This window comes from Sander vitreus, chromosome 24, assembly GCF_031162955.1.
Source record: "Sander vitreus isolate 19-12246 chromosome 24, sanVit1, whole genome shotgun sequence".
Taxonomy (NCBI): Eukaryota; Metazoa; Chordata; class Actinopteri; order Perciformes; family Percidae; genus Sander; species Sander vitreus.
In genome coordinates this window covers 6,799,051-6,819,824 of record NC_135878.1, presented here as the reverse complement: position 1 = coordinate 6,819,824, position 20,774 = coordinate 6,799,051, and the positions used below count along the sequence as shown (strand labels likewise).

The following is a 20,774-nucleotide window of genomic DNA, read 5'->3' as shown; positions in this document are numbered from 1 at the left end:
CAAAGTGTGCGTTAGTGTAAGTGCAAGGGGTTACTATTCCGACCTGTCGATCCCGGCCAAACTATCCCTCTCCTGGGCTGTCAGTGTCGGAAAGTCCTCCTCTGTTTCACTCGCTTTTCCCGCCGCCATTTTCTTTCCCTCATCACCACTACAAGAAGCCGAGCCGAGACTCCGAGCAGCAGCGCAGGCAGCAGCGGCGAGCGACACACCGCACGATTGCATGGAAAATCGCGACGCGGGGACAAACGGTTTGCTCCGCCGAATCAAAGAAGAAAAACTGGAGAAAACAAAATGATCAAAAACTTTTTCCCAGGATGAAAAGATGCGATTCGATATAGTAAATCCTTTCGGGGGGACAGACGCGCTCTCCGGGTAGCTCCTCAAACGTCACATTTTTCATCACAAAGTGATATTCCACCGCTATTTGAATGCGAATAACTGAGTACAGTATCTAAGATGTGAGTATTTCACAATAAAATGCGTTTCGGCCGCGAAGATAAAGTTGTTATAATTGTGTCACCCAAGCGAACCCACGCGCCGCTTTAGCCACGCCCTCTCCTCCCTCTTTAGCCAATAGGAGCGTTCGCATCCCCACCATATGACTTCCCTGGTATATCATTCTTTAATCTTAAATACTCATTTTCTCCCTGCAAACCACTCATCTTTTATACCACGATTATTCTGGAAGCATACTCAGAAGTATTTATTCTATGAATGTGCCTGTCACCCATGTGAATTAAAGTAAAATATTATACTTTTCCTGATAAATGCAATAATTTCCACATGATAAATTATCATGTCGTATTCAGTAATAAGTATTGACACCATATACTGTATATAAAACTAGATTGACACTTGGGTGTCAGTTGACCGTTTTCCTTTATAGACCGCTTAAACGATGACTGCAATGCATCATTCGTTCTGAGCCTTATACACCATGTATCCTCTGTTTGCACTTTTCCAGTCCCATAATAATTCTTTGAAATTTTCCTCATCCGAAGAAAAAGTTGTAGCATTTTAGTAATAACGCTGCTAAATTACTGAGCCTAATCAAGCGAGATCAAAGCATTTTAATTGACGTGGCAGAGCGTCATAGTGTGGGCGTGGTTTAGTAATGTCAACATCCTGGTGACATAACCACTCTCTCCAAAATGGCGACGGTGGATCACAGAGAAGGTGGGTGATTTTGTTTGTTAGAAATACGGCGCTATTACCCTAACGAATATAGAATTTAGAACGTTTTCCGCCAACGATAATGAAATTGGGATGCGGTCTTGACTTCGATGCTTAAAAGAATCCAAAAAAGGAAACCGATAATAGTTTGTGTGCACGGTATTGTATTGGTAGCCATTGGACGCTAGCCAGCTAATATTAGCTTCCCAAGTCATTTACATGGAATAAACAAGCAGCATTCACAGCTTGTGGTAGCTGAACCGCCCTTAGAGTAAGCGTAATAGATCTGAAGGGTCGCTTTTACGTTTTGGAGTTTGAACAGCCAGACAGTGCGCTGTCATTTTAAACACCACCGTAATGTAAGTGCTCATCAATGTTTGGGATGGAAACAAGAGGTTAAGTGAGTGAGGTTAAGTGCCATTTAGTGTGCATATTGAACCCCTTTATTATGAACGGCTAGTGGCACTACATCTAAAGTATTTGTATTTTTAACTTCATACGTTACTTTGTCGTAGCAGGTCAGGACGACCCAGAGAGTGAAGAGGAGGTTTATGAGGTTGTGGACCTGACAGAATATGCCCGGAGGCACCAGTGGTGGAGTAGGGTGTTTGGGAGCAACTCCGGCCCGATTGCAGAGAAGTATTCTGTGGCCACCCAGATCGCGATGGGAGGGGTGACTGGATGGTAAGGCATGAGTATCTATCTGCTCATGGGTGACATTTGTAACAACAGAGACTAAAATACTGTCCCAACATTACACCTGACTGACTTAAAGGTGCTCTAAGCGATGTCACGCGTTTATTTAGGCTACAACATGTTTTGTCACATACAGTAAACATCTCCTCACTATCCATGACTATACATTTCTCTGTAGACAGCCCAGGCTCCACAAACGCCAACAAAAACAAACTGCCAACCTGCACCACCAAACATAACAGTCTTCCAGCGTTCCAGCCAATAACTGACAAGAAGGATTTGGGGGTGAGGGTTGGGGGGGTTAGTGCACTGAAGGGAGGGAGAGGGGACGGGATGAGGAGGAGGGAGGGGCGAGCTAGCCTCAGTTTTGTTTGAAAATACTTTGAATGTCAAGTGCCATCACCCAACATCGCTTAGAGCACCTTTAATTTAATGATGCTTGAGGAACTATTATGGGTCATTTTGGATTGTCTGAAAAGATCTTACAGCCAAGGCTGCATGATGCATGCTACATGTCTGAGTGCACATGTCAGTGTTTTACTAGGTTTGTGGAAGACTTATGTGCACGTATTTGGTGGGGGGAATAGGGGGCCTCCCTCAAGAAAATGTTACGTTTTTCAAAAAAAAAAAAAAAATTTCACATTACTTTGGATTAGAGCTGGGCAATATATCGATGTTATATCGATATCGTGATACGAGACTAGATATCGTCTTAGAGTTTGGATATCGTAATATCGTGATGTCGCATGTGTTGTCTTTTCCTGGTTTTAAAGGCTACATTACAGTAAAGTGATGTCATTTTCTGAACTTACCAGACTGTTGTAACTGTTCTATTATTTGCCTTTACCCACGTAGTCATTATATCCACATTACTGATGATTATTTATCAAAAATCTCATTGTGTAGATATTTTGTGAAAGCACCAATAGTCAACACTACAGTATCGTTGCGGTATCGATATCGAGGTATTTGGTCAAAAATATTGTGATATTTGATTTTCTCCATATCGCCCAGACCTACTTTGGATCATTATTATATAACCATATCTGTGTCTAAAAGTTGGAAAAGCTAGAGCAGATCATAAATAAATAAATAACACTCAAAAAGCTCAAAGACAAAACTTGCTAAAGAAGTCCACTTGGGACCAACTGCACCCATTAGATCTGAGAAAAGTCCTTTTAGTTAGTTTTGTGTTGAGTTAGTTTAGTTTTGCTCACATTGATTGTACAATCATTCAGCTTAGGTAGTCCTCAAAACAGCTTTGATGCTGCACCTAAGCCTTATAATGGTAGGGGAAAACCTGCAACTGTGTAACGGACACTACTCCCTTCCTCTCAACACATCCAGGTGTGCTGGTTACCTCTTCCAGCGGGTTGGGAAGATAGCTGCTACTGCTGTTGGAGGAGGGTTTCTTCTTTTACAGGTAAGAGTACCATACCCACTGTTTATGTAGCCCTAGTTATTAGATCATTACTGCATCAAAAAGTGCATCCTTTGTAAAATTCCCATTTTGACAACTGAAGATGCCAGCTGTACAGCAGGACGCTCAGCACGTCTCCTCTCTACAGCAGAAAGATTAGCATTGTGTGTTAGCTGGCTCTAGATGGGCGCAGGCCATCTGGATGCCTATTTGGTGTCGCAACGCTATCAGTGTATTATTTTGTCTCTTAAACACATTCTTGTAACCTTTTTACAAGTAAATTAGACCGGAGGCTGACTTGATTCACAGGCTGAAGACATAAAAGTGTTGTTTAGATGTGGCCCGTGGGTAAAGGTAAGGAAAACATCTTCCCGGGCTAAATGTTGCCTGAATGCTTATTTATATGGTCTGGCTGATGCATCATACATCATCCTTTTTAAATCCCAAAAATGATTTGACCTGCAGAGCTAGGCCATAACCTTTTCTAAAGTTAGATGTCAGGGACAGGATCACCTGTGTCTTTGAATGAAATTTGAATGTGTTTTTTGTATCGCATAAAGGGATTCAATAAAACGCACCATAAACCAGACGGTGATGCAATACAGCACAGGAAAACTCTTGTTTAGTGGAGAGCTGGGACCAAAATAAATGCAGCATAAAATAAAGCATCATTAAATATTTCCAAATGATCTACGCAGTATAAGTTCTCAATAATATGCCTCCCCCACACACAGATCGCCAATCATAGTGGCTACGTGCAGGTGGATTGGAAGAAGGTGGAGAAGGATGTGAACAAAGCAAAGAAGCACCTGAAGAAGAAAGCAAACAAAGCAGCCCCTGAAATAAACACATTCATTGAGGAGGTAAAGGTACCTGCAACCAAGCTTGCTCTTTTGTTTCACGCTTTTTTTCTTGTCAAATCTTAATTGACTGTTGCTAAAACTGAATCAGCCGTTTCCGAGTTGTATTGTATACTTTTTTTTTTTTTTTTCTATACTAGAAATAAAGCACCAAGCCTCACACCCAGCGTACTTCTGACATGTAGTTAATTAGAACTATATGCATGTGTCTGGTTTTGGTGGGAAGGGTTATTTCTTAATCTACGAACCAGCAGTGCCCTCTAGTGGCCCGGTAGCCATACTACACCCACTAGCTGTGACACACACAGGCTTAAAGGGTCTTTTTCACACCAGCACACGGTAACTCACCACCTCCAGTCATCTCAATAAGGGGAAGGCGACAGGGGGAAAGCAGTTCTGACCATGGGGGTTGGGGGTATTGCCACCCACGCAAACGTGCACAGATTCTGCTGTGCCCTCCGGAGCTCACCATGCTGAACTTCTGGCGGTAACCGACGTGCGGCAGGAACCACTTTAAAAAAAAAAAAACGCTTGGGAAATGCTCTTGCAGGCTGGTCGTTGCCGTGCGGTGGTGTGAAACCAGCTTAAGAGAAATGGTAGTTAAAAATGTTGATACCAGTATGGAGTTTTTGTGATGATCCATTCTCGGGTATATATAAAATTGTTTTTAACATGCACAAGATTAGTTTTACATTTTCTAATCCAGACTATGCATACTCTCTATTTTATTTCTAACAGTTAACACCTGTTCACTGGTTAATACAGGAATGCGGCTTTTAAGCTCTTATCAACTCATTCTCCGTCTCTTACCTCCTGCGCAGGCCACAGACTTTATAAAAAGGAACATCGTCTTGTCCAGCGGGTTCGTCGGTGGCTTCTTTCTGGGTTTGGCCTCCTAAAGCCGCTGCAGCCTCAACTTACTGTGAATCACATCACTACATAGGTCACTCTCCTCTCAGCCCCATATATGCATTGATTTACCTTTTAAACGAACTGAACGTTGGGGGAGCTGTGTTGAACATGAAAGCATGATCTGTTGTGACAGTTGTATTAACTGTGTTCTACTCCCCCTGTTTACACAAGCCCATCTAATTATTTCCTTTTGGGAGGATTTTGTGCACATTCGTGAGTGTTGGTTGAGTAGGGAATTGGAGTGGATTATACTGTGAAGACTTTGTTCCGTGGGACCCATACTGGATCTTTGCCAGAGTGCTGAACATGTCAAGCTGCCACAACTAGCACCGATTCCTTGTTGCTTTTTAAGCTGATCGGAGTCTAGATTGTCCATCCCCTCATGAATTTGCCTGGTGGACACTGATCTCAGATTGTTATATATTGGCATGCGTGGGCACCTGTGTGTGTGTGTGTATATATATATATATATATATATATATATATATATATATATATATATATATATATATATATATATATATATATATATATATATACACATACATATATATATACACACACACACACACACACACACACACACACACACACACAAGGGTAAATGTTATATAAACATGGAAGGAAGCAGAGTGGGAAGTTAACACCATCCCCCAGTCTAGTACATTTTTAAAGTAGCTGTGAAGTTTATGTGCAATTTAAGCATGTAAGCAAACACAATTTTTAGTTTTTTAAGTTTGTCACACTGGCTCTGGGTTTAAAAAAAAAGTTATTTTCCCACTCTGAATTTATATACAACACATATCATGAGCAGAAATCACAACTAAATGTTAATCTGCGAATGTTCTCTTACTTTACACCCCTACAAAAAAAGATTATTAAATAGACATCCTTTATTTCCGTAATCCTCAGCCCCACAATGCCCTTTAATGACGGGATGAGCATCTTCTGTACCCTAATTACACCGTCACGAGCTAGACAGCAAAAGTGAAACCAGTCCTGTCATTAAAGAGCATAATGGAGCAGCTATTGTGACTCCTACGCTCTCGCTATTGTCATTGTACATTTAGTAGTGTCAGTGTAGCAATAACACAACAGAGACGCTGCCGAGTCGTGCACATTCACGTTATCTAGGTAGGACATCCACACATAGGAGTCCACTTAAGTTGATCACAAGTTGCTTATTTTGTTTTTTGCCTTTTTCTACCAGTGCAATATACAGTAATGTTTTTTTTTTGGGAGGGAGCTTGTTATGTCTCCAACTGGCATTTATTTTCTATGCTTATTACCCTGCATTGTATCTATTTAATGTCATTTTGTTATCTGAGCTGTATATGAATTTGGTTGGGTGTCTTTTAAAATAAAGTTGCCTGATTTTGTTTTGAATACAAGTGTTTTTTTGGGCAGGGTGGGATAACTGCTTAAAGCAGATTACTATGTCAAGTTATGTATTTATATCCTTATGCGGGTGGGGTGGGGGAATTGCAACATCTGGTCATTTCAACAGCAACTGAATTTGATAAGCTTAAGTCAAATCTGATGGTGTAAAAGGGCAAAATGAATTAATGTTGAGTGACAAAATTAAACTACCCGAGAATAGTAAACAAAAATATTGTAAACTGAATATCTTAACTTTTCACTTGACTGAATGATGAAATATGAATGAATCATTAATTCAGCCCAGATGAATGAAAACCCAAGCAAGCCAGATCAAAATGGAAATAAAAATAGACATTTGTGTGAAAAAAAATATACAGTCATGTGAAAACATTAGGACACCCATGCTAAAGTTGAAAAAATAATCTTTTGCAAATTGATCTTAATGCCTTAATTAAAAAAGAGGAAAAATCCAATCTTTAAGGACACCAATTTTTTTTGTGAATGAATAACGTATTGTAAATAAATGTTCTTCCTTAAAACACAGGGGGCATAAGTGAGTACACCCCTATGTTAAATTCCCATAGAGTTTTATTTTTAAAGGCCAGTTATTTCATGGATCCAGGATACTATGCATCCTGATAAAGTTCCCTTGGCCTTTGGAATTAAAATAGCCCCCCCACATCATCACATCCCCTTCATCATACCTAGAGATTGGCATGGGGTACTTTCCATAAAATCATCTCAATGCAAATCAAACCAGCTATTAGTCTAACTGAAATAAAACCATGCCAATCTCTAGGTATGGTGAAGGGTATGTGGTGATGTGGGGCTATTTTAATTCCAAAGGCCAAGGGAACTTTATCAGGATGCATAGTATCCTGGATCCATGAAATAACTGGCCTTTAAAAATAAAACTCTGCCTGCCTCTATGGGAATTTAACATAGGGGTGTACTCACTTATGCCCCCTGTGTTTTAAGGAAGAACATTTATTTATTTACAATACATTATTCATTCACAAAGAAAATTGGTGTCCTTACAGATTGGATTGTTCCTCTTTTTTTAATTAAGATCAATTTCCAAAAGATGATTTTTTTTTATTCCTCTTTTTAGTCAACTTTAGCATGGGTGTCCTAATTTTTTCACATGACTGTATGCATCTGCATGCGTGGGCCCACAGATACAAACATCGCCCACAGCTGCAGAGTGTTGGATTTCCCTCCAACGATCATTTCATCATGCACCAGTCAACAACTTTTTTTCCTTTTATTTACAACTATAAATGACACAAAATATATAAAAAGCTAGACAAGAATATATATGGTATAGTTACTTAGTTATTGTTCATTTACAATAAGAGGTGGAACTTATGCATGTTTGCCAGCACAGCAGACAACATGGTAAACCGGGAACACTAGAATCTTTTCCTCAATACGCAGTCATTATTATGGCCACAATATTTCCTGTATTGCAGTTTGATGCAGGAAAATAAGAGGAAAAAAATAGCCAGAATATGACTTGTGCTTTCATTAAAGACAATATAGTGAAAAATGATTTCATGCTTTGAAAAGAGGTTTAAAAAACAAACAAATAAAGCAATCTGTCACTCAAATGGGCATTTTGAGGAGGGCACACTCTGTCAGTAGTGTCAGGGTGGTGATCATGTATCTGCTGTTGGATATCTGAAATGAAAGGAAACAGATATTAGTATAACAATTACATTTACTGTGTGTGTGTTGAAAAGACTCCATTATAAAAAAAGATAAGGGTCTTATAAAAAACGTTGCTCTCATGAGAGCAGCTGTTTGTGTCAGACGGTACCTTGATCCTGCCGCTGTACTTGGCTGAGCCCAGGGCTGTGGAGACCTGGTTGAGGCTTCCCGCTGACAGATCCAGCCTGAAGTGTCTGTAGAAGTGGCTCTGCAGCCCCTGCATGAACCGTCTCACCTCCTCAATGTCGATACTACTCTCCTCCTCCTCCTCCCCTCCTCCTCCTCTATTCCCCTTCCGCACACTGCCCCACAGCTCCCATGCATCTTCTGAGTTAACTGTGTAGGTGACCTGCAGCGGCGGCACAGCTGGAAGAGTCCAAATCATTTTGAGGTGCTGAATGCTGTACTCATTGTGGCAGTTGGTCCATAATGCCATCAGCCACTGTAGGCTAGTATGGCTGATTTCCAGAGGGCCAAAGCAGCAGTCAAAGGACTGCTGGAACCAGGATTTTACCAAAGTGGTGAGACCCTCGGCCCCGCTGCTGCCGAAGAGCGGCAGACAGATGAAGTCCTTTGGAAGTGAGCCCAGGTATTCAGGGTTGCCGTTGATGCAGGTCAGCCAGCCGCTCCATACTGGCTTCTGTGGCTCGTCCTGCCTGGCAAACAGAGGCTTTGAGTAGATCTGTGGTGGGAAAGGGAACAGTTAGACACAGCAACATGCTGTTTCAGTTTCACAAAGAGAACACAAGGCATACTCAAGATCCAAAACGTATAAATACCATTCAAGCCCATGCTTTTTTTATTCATGGGAAGTGGAAGATTAAACACATTCCATTTCAATTTAGTTTTGTTGCAGAAATATGACACACTACCCACAATTAAATGTGATTTTACCAAACCGTAGACAGCTGTAAGCCATCTAAACTACTTTAGTTATCAATAATTAAACCCATGTAATTCTCAAGTGAATGCTGTAGAACATACCACAACTTTGAACATTTTAATGAAATCCATGTCTTGTTTGTATGCTTCAAAATCCAACTTTGCACCACATATCCACATTGCTGAGATTGGCTTTGGATATTAGAAAAACCCTTTCAGGCAATAACACAGGGGAAAAAATGGACACCATGAGCATGAAAAGCTTCTCTCAGCTCTTACCCGTATGAGGACAGTCTCGGCATCGTCATCTGACTCAGTCAACCCCTGCACCAAAGAGAAAGAGACTGTGAAGGTTTTCTGTGGTCCCTCCACCTCCACTGCCATACCTTGCTGCTTCTCTGCAGCAATAAATGCAGAGAGCTGCCTGGAGTAGCTCTTCAGCTGGGTGTGCCTGAACTGATAGAGAGGAGTAACGTACGACAGCTGCCACTCCGTTTTCACTAGTAAGGTCAGCTGCTCCGCATCCACCTTCTCCTTTGACAAGGAAAGGAGATGAGAGAAAAAAGATTAGCATTCGGTGTCATGTTGCTATTGATTCCATTTGTTTAATGGCATAAAAACATGGAGAACAATGGCCTTGGCTGACTCACAGTGATATTGTGTGGCTTCGGAGCCCTTCTGCTTGTGTTGAGCCTCCGTGCCGTCAAGGCTGGAGTTAAGCCGAGACGTGAAGCCGCACCTAAGCAGCTGCGGTACGACAGCCTGTAGCTCTTACTTTTGCTCCTCCTCTGAACTACAACACTGTTGAGGGGAGTCCTGGTCACACTGGAGATCATAAACAGACCATCACGTCAGCTTTATCTGGTGTTCATCTTTACAGTTAGTAATGCGGATAATAACTTCATTTGTATAGCACTTTTCAAAACCAAGTTACAAAGTGCTGTAAAGTACAAACAAATAAAAACAAGATCCATAATTAAAATATAAATGAAATAAAATAATTAAAATAATACAACAATAATAGCAATAAATACAACGCCAAAGTGAGTCTTAAAAAAAGATCAAAAAGAAGCCACTGAGTTTGGATGCCTGACATCTCTCGGCAGGGAGTTCCACAGCTGTGGGGCCCGAACAGCAAATTGTCATTGTAGTGCTCTTTATATAGTTTAAGTGTGACACAAATAATCAAGACTGTGATGAAAAGCCCCTCCCTACGTGTAAAGTTGTAATGACCATGTTCTCTTAACTTTCATGATGAAATTACATACGTTTATAGCCACCTGTCAATCCCACATGGGGTGAATATTTGATACTCCAAAGATAGATTTGACTGGATGCAGTATCACTTGGTCCCACTTGAATTAATGTTTTTTTTTTTTTTAAACAAAAGCAAAAGCAACAAGCATACAGAGCAAAGATCTGCTAAGGCTTTGACTATGTTTTTGCAATAACATAGCAAAGAGAAACTAAGTACTGTCCTGATACTGTACGTGCACTAACATTATTTATAAAAATAAAAACAAAGAGATAAAGCCGCACTTTGTCAGTAGAACTGAATACAGCTTAAGTACTAGTATTTTGGCTGACAACCATTGTGAGAATAAGAGGAGAATCAAATATAAAATGTGAAATTTAGATATAGTACAGTGCTCCCCAGGGAAAAGGATAGTTGCCGAATTGACAAGTGAAAGCAAACGATTCGTAAAATGTCGTGTATCATTGTACCAGATTGGTACCTTTCATGAAAAGCAAGGCAACATTAAAATACGCGATTATTGAATGTTATTTGGCGTGACAGTCTCTTCATACGGAAGAGAATGGCAAGCACCCGCGCTAGAAGATCCGTAATACACGGTTCACAAAAATGTGCTGCTTTTGTTGTTGCGAACGGAAACATACTTTAGAAACTAGTATTTTTAATAAAAAGTAGAAAGAGGTGCAGGTTACCTGTTATGATGTTTCTCCATGTTTGGCGTTTTGGCCGAAGCAGAAAGAAACCGGAAACAAATTTAAACATCGCGCTTTCCCAGGAGTCTGCGCGGTTAGAATCAGCCAATCACATCAATCCAAACAGGAAGTGTTTTTTTTCTTCTCCCAAACACATTTTTCACGTTAAATCAAATATAAAATGTGTTAAATAAAATATAAAATTAAGTGAGAGAGAAAAAGCGAGTGAAAAGAAATAATAAGTGCATAAATAATACAATAAAACAATCTATATTGATCATGGAAATCTGATTTTATGCAAAGATAATTGTATTGTTATTATTATTATTATTATTATTATTATTATTATTATTATTATTATACCAGAGACACCACACATTTCAACATTGATAAATCAAATACTCTTTGTTTTGTTGCATTTCATACATCATCAATGTTTTGCAGAGTCAGTGATTGGAAGTTTAACAGTGTTCTAATAAACTTATCAATCTGTGACATGTCTGACTCTAAAAACAATTAATAAAACAGAGGAATAAAAAGAGAATTTTGAATGGGTGAAATATAAAAAAACATCAGTGTTTCAGTTAAATCTAAAACTCTGTAAGGCACTTAGTGTGGATGTTTCACATGTTGCAAACTGAGTAGCTGCCAGTCTGCCTTGTTTTTTCTGTTTGCCTCTTCGTGGCTGCAATTGTTCACAAATTGAGCAGATTAAATGTCCAAATTTTTCTGCATTTAAGTGCTCCCCTTCTTGTACCAGATAACACCTCAATATCACACAACAGACAATACGTTAATTTATAGGACAGTCATATACTAATTTTATACAGTATTATACAGCCTGAAAAGACAACAAATCAATGCAACACCCTCCTAAATGAAAAAAAGTGTTTGGATAAAAAAGAGAAAGTTGTCTGCGCTTCTGCAGACCACAACAATCCGGTGCAACCAAGGCAGGACAAAAACGGTATAAAGTAACAAAAAATAGCCGGTGCAACACAGTGTTGCACCGGCTATTTTTTGTTACTCGAAAAAAAAGTGTGTATTTGTATTGGTGTGTGCGCATGTTTCACTTGCTGCCAGTTTCATATGCAACAACCGTAACCGTTCCCCTCCCAGTTACCATGGAAACTGTGCCCTTTCCTTTTATTCTCTCCCCATGTATGGTGCTTCCCTATTTTCTTTTTTATTTGTCTTTTCCCTTTCTCTTTTTAAGCATATACTTTCTCCATATTTGTTTTTTCCTTGTCTTGCATTTGCCCTTATCTTATATTTGTGTGACCCTGTGTCTAAGTGTTTGTGCATGTGAACGTTTTGCAAGTAGGCTACCTATGTATTGAATGAAGAGCTGTTTAATAGCACGTACACTGCTATACTTCTATCTATAAATTGCAGGAACGTCTGTCTGTCTGTCTGTCTGTGTGTCTGTGTGTGTCTGTTATGCGCATATCTCTCGAACCGTTAATCCGATGGATTTCAAACTTGACAGGTGTCCTGCTACGGGCACGAGTAAGTGCGATGCCAAGTTTGACATTGTTTGGATTATAAATGCAAAATATATCGTTAAATATATAGGTAAATGAAGCACACATTGACTTTTGGCACTCTAGCCGCTGGCCACTCCCCCTATCACCCTGAGGACCAGAGACAGAGCGCAGCGGAGCTTTGGCAGCTAAAATGTGACATACACCTCAGACCCACAAAGGACTGTCTTTGACTTTGAATGAACAAACAACGATTCCCGAATTTAAGGACGTTTCAGAATCCCAAACATGCAAAGCACAACCAGCTACAGACAACAAGTGGCAGACAGAGCGTGATGTAGGCTATCTATCTTATAAAGCGAGGTATCTGTATGTGTGTCCGTGTTTGGGGGGAAGGTAACCTGCACATCACACGCAGATGCCACATACAGAACGCTTTAGAACGGGGGGGATTCTTTTCCTGCTATTGTATTAAATTGCTGTGAGCTGGCAGAACATAACGTAATCTCGGAGATTATTCCTTCACAGCGCTGTGCAATGCGAAAAAATCTCAGAGTTGAACCGGGCAGACACATCAGTTTTCATCAGACTCGCGGGGTCGGGTTAATTAATTCTACTGCTAACTTACAACACTAATAACATTACCGTCGCCAAAATCCCCCACGAATCAAATCCCTACTCTCACTCGTCTAGCCACTAAACCTGTATGGAAACTGAGCACCTCTCTCGAAGTGTCTAAACTTCATCTAACAATCATATGACACAACGCTCTCTCTCTCTCTCTCTCTCTCTCTCTCTCTCTCTCTCTCTCTCTCTCTCTCTCTCTCTCTCTCTCTCTGCGAGCGTAAACATGGTCCGGTTCTGGTGGTTGATGAACGCAGATATGTGCTGATTAGCTCTCATAACGGGCCAGTTGGATAGCACACTGCCATGAGTCCATGAGGTTAATATCTGATTACTCCACATTTTCATTGTGATATTTTGTGATTACATTCTGAATCTGCAGCGTTCTCTGTCAGATAAATACAGTAGTAGGCTACAATGTCTTCCTATGATGTAGAAGTAGCCTACACTGTAAGTAAGTATTAGGCTATACAGTGGAGTTGCAAATTAAGTGGTTTGTAAGTAATGTTGTGGTACAATTTGGTTTTGAAGAATTCTACAAGCAGCAATACCACAGGCCAAGCAATCGCCAGTTCCAAACAGGCACATTTTAGTAAACAAACAACCAATGGTAAAACACATGGGCTCCAATGGAACTTCATAGGGAATTTAGTGACAAACCGGACCAGCATTTCTAACCATGTGTCCCCAAAACCCAAAATTGAACCAGAAACCTTTAGATCTTCAGTCTAACACTCTCCCAACTGAGCTATTTTGGCACAAATTAACAAAACGTGATGCCCATCAGGTGGAAAAGAAAACATCTTGAAAAAACAGAAAACAACTTTCTACATTCCATTAGTGGCCTGTTGGTGGAAAAACACAAAACATTACCTGCTGCTGCAGACAGAAATGGCCCAGCAGAGCTGCTCCGAGGTCCTTCCACACCGGACAGAACCACTGCCGCAACGTTCCATCATCAACTCCCTGTGGACAGTGTCTACGTCCAGTCATCCATTTAGTAAACAAACAACCAACAGTAAAACATTTGGGTTCCAATGGAACTTTATTTAGTTTGAATTTAGTTACACACCCGACCAGCATTTCTAACCATGTGTCCCCAAAACACCAACCCAGTGCTACTGAAACCCAGGATTGAACCAGAGACCTTTAGATTTTAGGTCTAACACTCTCCCAAATGAGCAATTTCAGCACAAAAGCATGAAATGTGGTGCCCATCAGGTGGAAAATAAAACATCTCGAAAAAATGACACATTTCAGAAAACAACTACTTTCTACATTCCATTAGGGGGCTGTTGGTGGGTAAACACAAAACAGCACCTGCTGCTGCAGAGAGAGACAGAAACGGCCCAGTAGAGCTTTCCAAGGTCCTTCCACATCGGGCAGAACCACTCTACCGTTCATCAACTCCCTGTAGACAGTCCAGTCCAGTCATCCATTTAGCCAACAAAAAACAAACGGTAAAATGTGGGTTCCAACGGAACTTCATAGGGAATTCATTGACAAACCCGACCAACATTCCTAATCATGTGTCACCAAAAGACTGGTCCAATGCTGCCGAAACCCAGAATTGAACCAGGAACCTTTGGATCTTCAGTATAACACTCTCCCGACTGAGCTATTTTGGCACAAAATAGCAAAACGTGGTGCCCATCATGTGGAAAAGAAAACATCTCAAAAAAACGACACACATTTCAGAAAACAACTTTCTACATTCCATTAGGGGGCTTGTGAAGTCAGTGTACGTTATTTGCTGGCGCTACCCAAACTGGCTAGATAACGGATCTTCATAGGGAATTTTGTGACAAACCTGACCAGCATTTCTAACCATGTGTCCCCAAAACACCAGTCCAATGCTGCTGAAATCTGGGATTGAACCAGAGACCTTCAGAGCTTCAGTCTAACGCGCTCCCAACTGAGCTGTTCCTGCACAAAAGTGTAAAATGTGGTGTCCCTCAGGCAGAAAACAAAACATCTCGAAAAAACAACACACATTTCAGAAGTCAGCAACTTTCCACATACCATTAGGGGCATGTTCACGGGAATAACACAAAACGTCACCTGCTGCTACAGAGAGAGACAGAAACGGTCCAGCAGCTCCGGTAAGAGAGTCGCTGCAACCTTCGGTTTTAGTTCAACAGATTCATTGACATCCAAATCCAGCAGGTGAATACAGTGCTTGTTACTTGCAATAGTATGTGTGTGTGTGGTTTTCTGTAAAATAAAGAAATACAGAATATGTAAATATAACCTGTACATAATGAATGCACACATATACAGATTAAAGATCAATAAGCAACAACTCACTCTGCAATATACCAAAATTATATGCAATATACATAATTGCTATGCAATAAATAGTTGCTGTGCAAACAACCAAATAATACTGGATAGTAATGGAAATCAATAGAACACAATGTAGTAAAGAATATAGGTTCAATTGTCTATTGTCAACATCTATTGGCCACTAGATGGCGCTCTAAGACCACAATTGGAACACCGCAGCAGCACTCAATAGTCATGTAATAGACCAGTGGCGCGAATGGCACTGTGAAATGTGCTTAAACAATTAAACCAGCAACACCATCGCGAGTGCAACAGTTAGACTAATCCTCAGCAGGATTGAAATTAACAAATGCACAGCACTGTACGAACATGCATCCATGAATAAAAGTATTAACTATTGTTATTATGTGATATATTTGCAGTAAGTTCCTAGCATTACAGTAGACATGAGCATACTATCCTGAACTATAATAAAGAAAAATACTGTAATGTTGACTACACAAACAAAGATAAATGCAACACCAGCATTAACATACAATTGTCCACTTACTTTCTCAATAACGCACACGGCAACACAACAGAAGCTTATACAAGTAACGTGCAACTTTAGGAGCAGCTGTACTCATGTCCGCAGCGAACTACAAAAGGAAATGGTGAAGTTGCGCATGTGCGCAAATGCTTGAGTCCAAGGAGTGACGTCGGCTCATCAGTCCAGTTTTCCACAGCCGCCCCGGATTCGTGGGACGAATGTGCAGTAACAGGAAGGTCACTGCTGGGCTAGGGAGCGCGGGTATCTCCATCGTCAGGCATCCTCAGGAGCTCTATCAGTTTGGCGACAGGATATGTGTAGAATTTGCCCTTGATGTCGATCTCTGCAGTGCATACCTTGCCATATTCGCTGTGGATTATCCGGGTGTTGCGTCTCACAGGCCTTAGCGCCCTCGGGAGCTGTGGATTGACCACCATAACGACAGCATCCGCAGCTATGTCTGACGTTGAGTTCTGCCATTTCTGACGTGGTTGGAGACCAGAGAGGTACTTGCGGGTGAACTGACCCCAGAAATGGTCAGCAAGTACCTGACTGTGTTGGCAGCGGCGGCGTCCTAGCAAGTCACTGGAGCCATACACAGCTTGAGGCAGCGAAGCATCCCGCCGCCCCATGAGCAGAAGATTAGGGGTCACGGGATCAGGATCTGCAAGATCCGATGAAGCATGGAATTGAGGATTCCCTCAATTTCAATGAGGACGGTCAGTAGGACCTCCTCAGGGATGACCTGGTCCTTCAGGATGGTTTGGAGATATGCCTTTACAGATTTAATTTCCCTCTCCCATGTTCCACCAAAGTGTGGAGCCAGAGGCGGGTTAAATCTGAAGGTGATGCACTGTGTTGCTAGCTGTTCCCTGAGCGATGGTTCGACTGCCTCAAACGCCTCCTGAAGCTCCTTGTCCCCACCGCGGAAGTTGGTGCCTCTGTCGCATAAGATCTCAAAGGGTTTCCCTCTTCTTGCGATGAAGTGGTGGAGAGACAAGAGAAATGAATCTGTGTCCATACTAGGCAGTAGGTCAAGGTGAACAAACCTGGTAGTGAGACACTTGAACACAATGCCCCATCATTTCTCCTGTCGCTGTCCTATCTTGACCATATAGGGGCCAAAACAGTCCACACCGGTCCACCAGACTTGTTGAGTTGGAGTCGAGCAGTTGGGTGCCGCTGGTGTTGCTTGATGGCTTGGCGGTGCTTGTAACCGAGGGTGTCAGATGGGCAGTGCCACCGGAGACCTAGCGTCGACTCCTGGGGATCAGCTCTGTCTGAAGTCAGCCACAACTCGTAGCCCTCTGATCTTGCCTCTGGGGGGAGATGAGCGATGACCTCTGGTTGATTGCTTGCCCATTGTCTCATATTGAATCCACCAGCGGCGAGCAGGGCTCTCATCTTGTCAATCAGCTGTTTTGCCTGTGATGGGGAACGAAGAGATTGCAGGCAGTTATCCACATAAAAGGCGTTGATGACGGAGTCCAGTACCTCTTGGTTGCCAGAGCGGTTGTCCTTGGTGTGCCGTTGCAGTGCGTATGTAGCACAGCACGGACTGCTGCAGGCAGTGCTGAAGGGTAGGACACACATAGATATCAGTTACGGTCTCTCTCCATATCCCACCAGAGGAAGCGGAGAAGTGGTTGATCTTCAGGAAGGAGCCTGATCTGATGGAACATCTCACACATTTCAGAAAACAGCAACTTTCCACATACCAATAGGGGGATGTTCACGGGAAAACAAAAGAGTTCAAATGTTGCTGCAGAGATAAACAGAAATGGCCCAGCAGAGCTGCTCCGAGGTCCTTCCACACCGGGCAGAACCACTGCCGCAAAGTTCCGTCAACAACTCCCTGTGGACAGTGTCTACGTCCAGTCACCCATTTAGTAAACAAACAACCAACAGTAAAACATTTGGGTTCCAATGGAACCTCATAGGGAATTTAGTGACAAACTCGACCAGCATTTCTAACCATGCGTCCCCAAAACACAAGACCAATGCTGCCGAAACCCAGGACTGAAATAGGGACCTTTAGATCTTCAGTCTAACGCTCTCCCAACTTTCTGCTATAAAACAGAGAGAGACAGAAAACAGCCCAGCAGAGCTTCTCCAAGGTCATTCCACACCGGGAAGAACCACTTCCACAAGGTTCCGTCATCAATTCCCTGTGGACAGTGTGTCCGTTCAGTCATCCATTTAATCAACCAACGGTAAAACACATGGGTTCCAATAGAACCTTATAGGGAATTTAGTGACAAACCCGACCAGCATTTCTAACCATGTGTCCATGAAACACCAGTCCAATGTTGCTGGAACCCAGGATTGGACCAGGGACCTTTAGAGCTTCAGGCTAACGCTCTACCAACTGAGCTACTTCGGCACATCAGAACAAAAATGTGGTGTCCGTCAGGCAGAAAACAAAACACTTGAAAAAATTACAGACATTTCAGAACTCAGCAACTTTCCACATACCATTAGGGGGCTGTTCACGGGAAAACAAAAAAGTTCAACTGTTGCTGCAGAGAGAGACAGAAATGGCCCAGCAGAGCTGCTCCGATGTCCTTCCACACCGGGCAGAACCACTGCTGCAACGTTCCGTCGTCAACTCCCTGTGGACAGTGTCTAAATAGTCATCCATTTAGTCAACAAACAACCAACGGTAAAACATTTGGGTTCCAACGGAACTTCATAGGGAATTTAGTGACAAACCCGTCCAGCATTTCTAACCATGTGTCCACAAAACACCAGTCCAATGTTGCTGAAACCCAGGATTGGACCAGGGACCTTTAGGCTAACGCTCTACCAACTGAGCTATTTCAGCACTAAAGGGTAAAACGTGGTGCCCATCAGGCAGAAAACAAAACATCTTGAAAAAATGACAGACATTTCAGAAGTCAGCAACTTTCCACATACCATTAGGGGCATGTTCAGAATACCTGCTGCTGCAGAGAGAGACACAAACAGCCCAGCAGAGCTGCTCCGAGGTCCTTCCACACCGGGCTGAACCACTGCCGCAAAGTTCCGTCAACAACTCCCTGTGGACAGTGTCTCCGTCCAGTCATCCATTTAGTAAACCAACAAATGGTAAAACATACAGGTTCCAAGTGAACCTCATAGGGAATTCAGTGACAAACCAGACTAGCATTTCTAACCATTTGTCTCCTAAACACAAGTCCAACGACCAGGATTGAACCAGTGACCTTTAGATAATGAGCCTAACATGCTCCCAACTGAGCTATTTCAGCACGAAAACACAAAACGTGGTGCCCGTCAGGCAGAAAAGAAAACACTTGAAAAAATGACAGACATTTCAGAAAACAGCAACTTTCCACATACCATTAGGGGGCTGTTCACGGGAAAACCAAAAAAGTTCAACTGTTGCTGCAGAGAGAGACAGAAACGGCCCAGCAGAGCTGCTCCGATGTCCTTCCACACCGGGCAGAACCACTGCTGCAACGTTCCGTCGTCAACTCCCTGTGGACAGTGTCTCCGTCCAGTCATCCATCTATAAATTGCAGGAACGTCTGTGTGTGTGTGTGTGTGTGTGTGTGTGTGTGTGTGTGTGTGTGTGTGTGTGTGTGTGTGTGTGTGTGTGTGTGTTATGCGCATATCTCTCGAACTGTTAGTCATATGGATTTTAAATTTGACAGGTGTCCTGCTACGGGCACGAGTAAGTTTGGATTACAAATGCAAAAGATATCGTTAAATATATAGGTAAAAGAAGCACACATTGGCTTTTGCGGCTCTAGCCGCTGGCCACTCCCCCTATCACCCTGAGGACCAGAGACAGAGAGCAGCGGAGCTTTGGCAGCTAAAATGTGACATACACCTCAGACCCACAATAATGTGCAAAGTTGCTCTACTTTGGACTGTCTTTGACTTTGAATAAACAAACGACAAATGACTCTTTTCCTGCTATTGTATTAAATTGCTGTGAGCTGGCACAACATAAATCTTAAAAATCTCAGAGTTGAACCGGGCAGACACATCAGTTTTCATCAGACTCGCGGGGTCGGGTTAATTAATTCTACTGCTAACTTACAACACTAATAACATTACCGTCGCCAAAATCCCCCCACGAATCAAATCCCCTACTTCACCGTCAAGCCACTAAACCTGTATGGAAATGAGCACCTCTGCTGAAGTGTTAAATTCATTAACAATCATATGACACAACGTCTCTCTCTCTCTCTCTCTCTCTCTCTCTCTCTCTCTCTCTCTCTCTCTCTCTCTCTCTCTCTCTCTCTCTCTCTCTCTCTCTCTCTCTCTCTCTCTCTCTCTCTCTCTGAGAGCGTACACACGGTCCGGTTCTGGTGGTTGATGAACGCAGATATGTGCTGATTAGCTCTCATAACGGGCCAGTTGGATAGCACACTGCCATGAGTCCATGAGGCTAATCAGGTAAATATAGTAGTACAATGTCTTCCTCTGATGTAGAAGTAGCCTACACTGTAAGTCAGTTGCATATTAAGTGGTTTGTAAGTAATTTTGGGGTACAATTTGGTTTTGAAGAATTCTACAAGCAGCAATACCACAGGCCAAGCAATTGGCCTGTTCCAAACAGGCACATTTTCAACGGGCACTGCACTAGTACAGTATGATGACCACATCAATAGCCAATCGGATTATCGGTAGCTGCTGCTGGGCTTCACCCAATGATTTGTGAGCAGAAGGGATGCAGCGCCATGGAAACTGGAAAGTGCAGAGGGTGCCATAAGAGAACAGCACACTCTAGTGGCACCAGATGTCTTTGTTTATCCCCGTCTATCTGAATGAGTTCACCTTCCTGCTTGAGAGAACTTCTGTTGCTTTCTGGTACTTATTTGCTTGTCTCCCAGCTCAAAGAAGAACTTTTTTTTTTTTCTTTC

The 20,774-nt window shown here is 42.2% G+C and overlaps 3 protein-coding genes across 9 annotated transcripts in view; 1 reads left to right on the top strand and 2 right to left on the bottom strand.

The window, feature by feature from the left end:
• The window catches only part of LOC144512940 (lysine-specific demethylase 6A-like), a 33,447-nt gene extending 33,225 nt beyond the window's left edge, over positions 1-222 (bottom strand). For both annotated transcript variants that reach the window (XM_078243933.1, XM_078243934.1), the window contains exon 1: positions 44-222. In XM_078243933.1, coding sequence (XP_078100059.1) covers positions 44-222 — 179 coding nt within the window. The remainder of the gene's footprint in view (positions 1-43) is intronic.
• On the top strand, positions 165-5,545 carry LOC144512941 (FUN14 domain-containing protein 1). 4 transcript variants are annotated; one of them, XM_078243936.1, is made up of 5 exons: positions 165-248; positions 1,692-1,857; positions 3,217-3,292; positions 4,024-4,158; positions 4,971-5,545. In XM_078243936.1, the coding sequence occupies exons 1-5, from the start codon at positions 221-223 to the stop codon at positions 5,046-5,048; spliced, it is 483 nt and encodes a 160-aa protein (XP_078100062.1). In that variant the 5' UTR covers positions 165-220; the 3' UTR covers positions 5,049-5,545. The 4 variants fall into 4 exon arrangements, with proteins under 4 accessions (XP_078100062.1, XP_078100063.1, XP_078100064.1 ...); XM_078243937.1 differs by lacking the exon at positions 165-248 and adding an exon at positions 627-1,176; XM_078243938.1 differs by lacking the exon at positions 165-248 and adding an exon at positions 627-1,176 and having other exon boundaries at positions 1,689-1,857; positions 4,024-4,152.
• Positions 5,546-7,691: 2,146 nt separating this feature from the next.
• On the bottom strand, positions 7,692-11,064 carry cenpl (centromere protein L). 3 transcript variants are annotated; one of them, XM_078243504.1, is made up of 5 exons: positions 10,981-11,064; positions 9,684-9,858; positions 9,313-9,567; positions 8,261-8,833; positions 7,692-8,121 (listed from the first exon to the last, which is right to left on the bottom strand). In XM_078243504.1, the coding sequence occupies exons 1-5, from the start codon at positions 10,998-11,000 to the stop codon at positions 8,047-8,049; spliced, it is 1,098 nt and encodes a 365-aa protein (XP_078099630.1). In that variant the 5' UTR covers positions 11,001-11,064; the 3' UTR covers positions 7,692-8,046. The 3 variants fall into 3 exon arrangements, with proteins under 3 accessions (XP_078099630.1, XP_078099631.1, XP_078099632.1); XM_078243505.1 differs by having other exon boundaries at positions 9,313-9,564; XM_078243506.1 differs by having other exon boundaries at positions 9,313-9,561.
• Between the last annotated feature and the right edge of the window lie 9,710 nt (positions 11,065-20,774).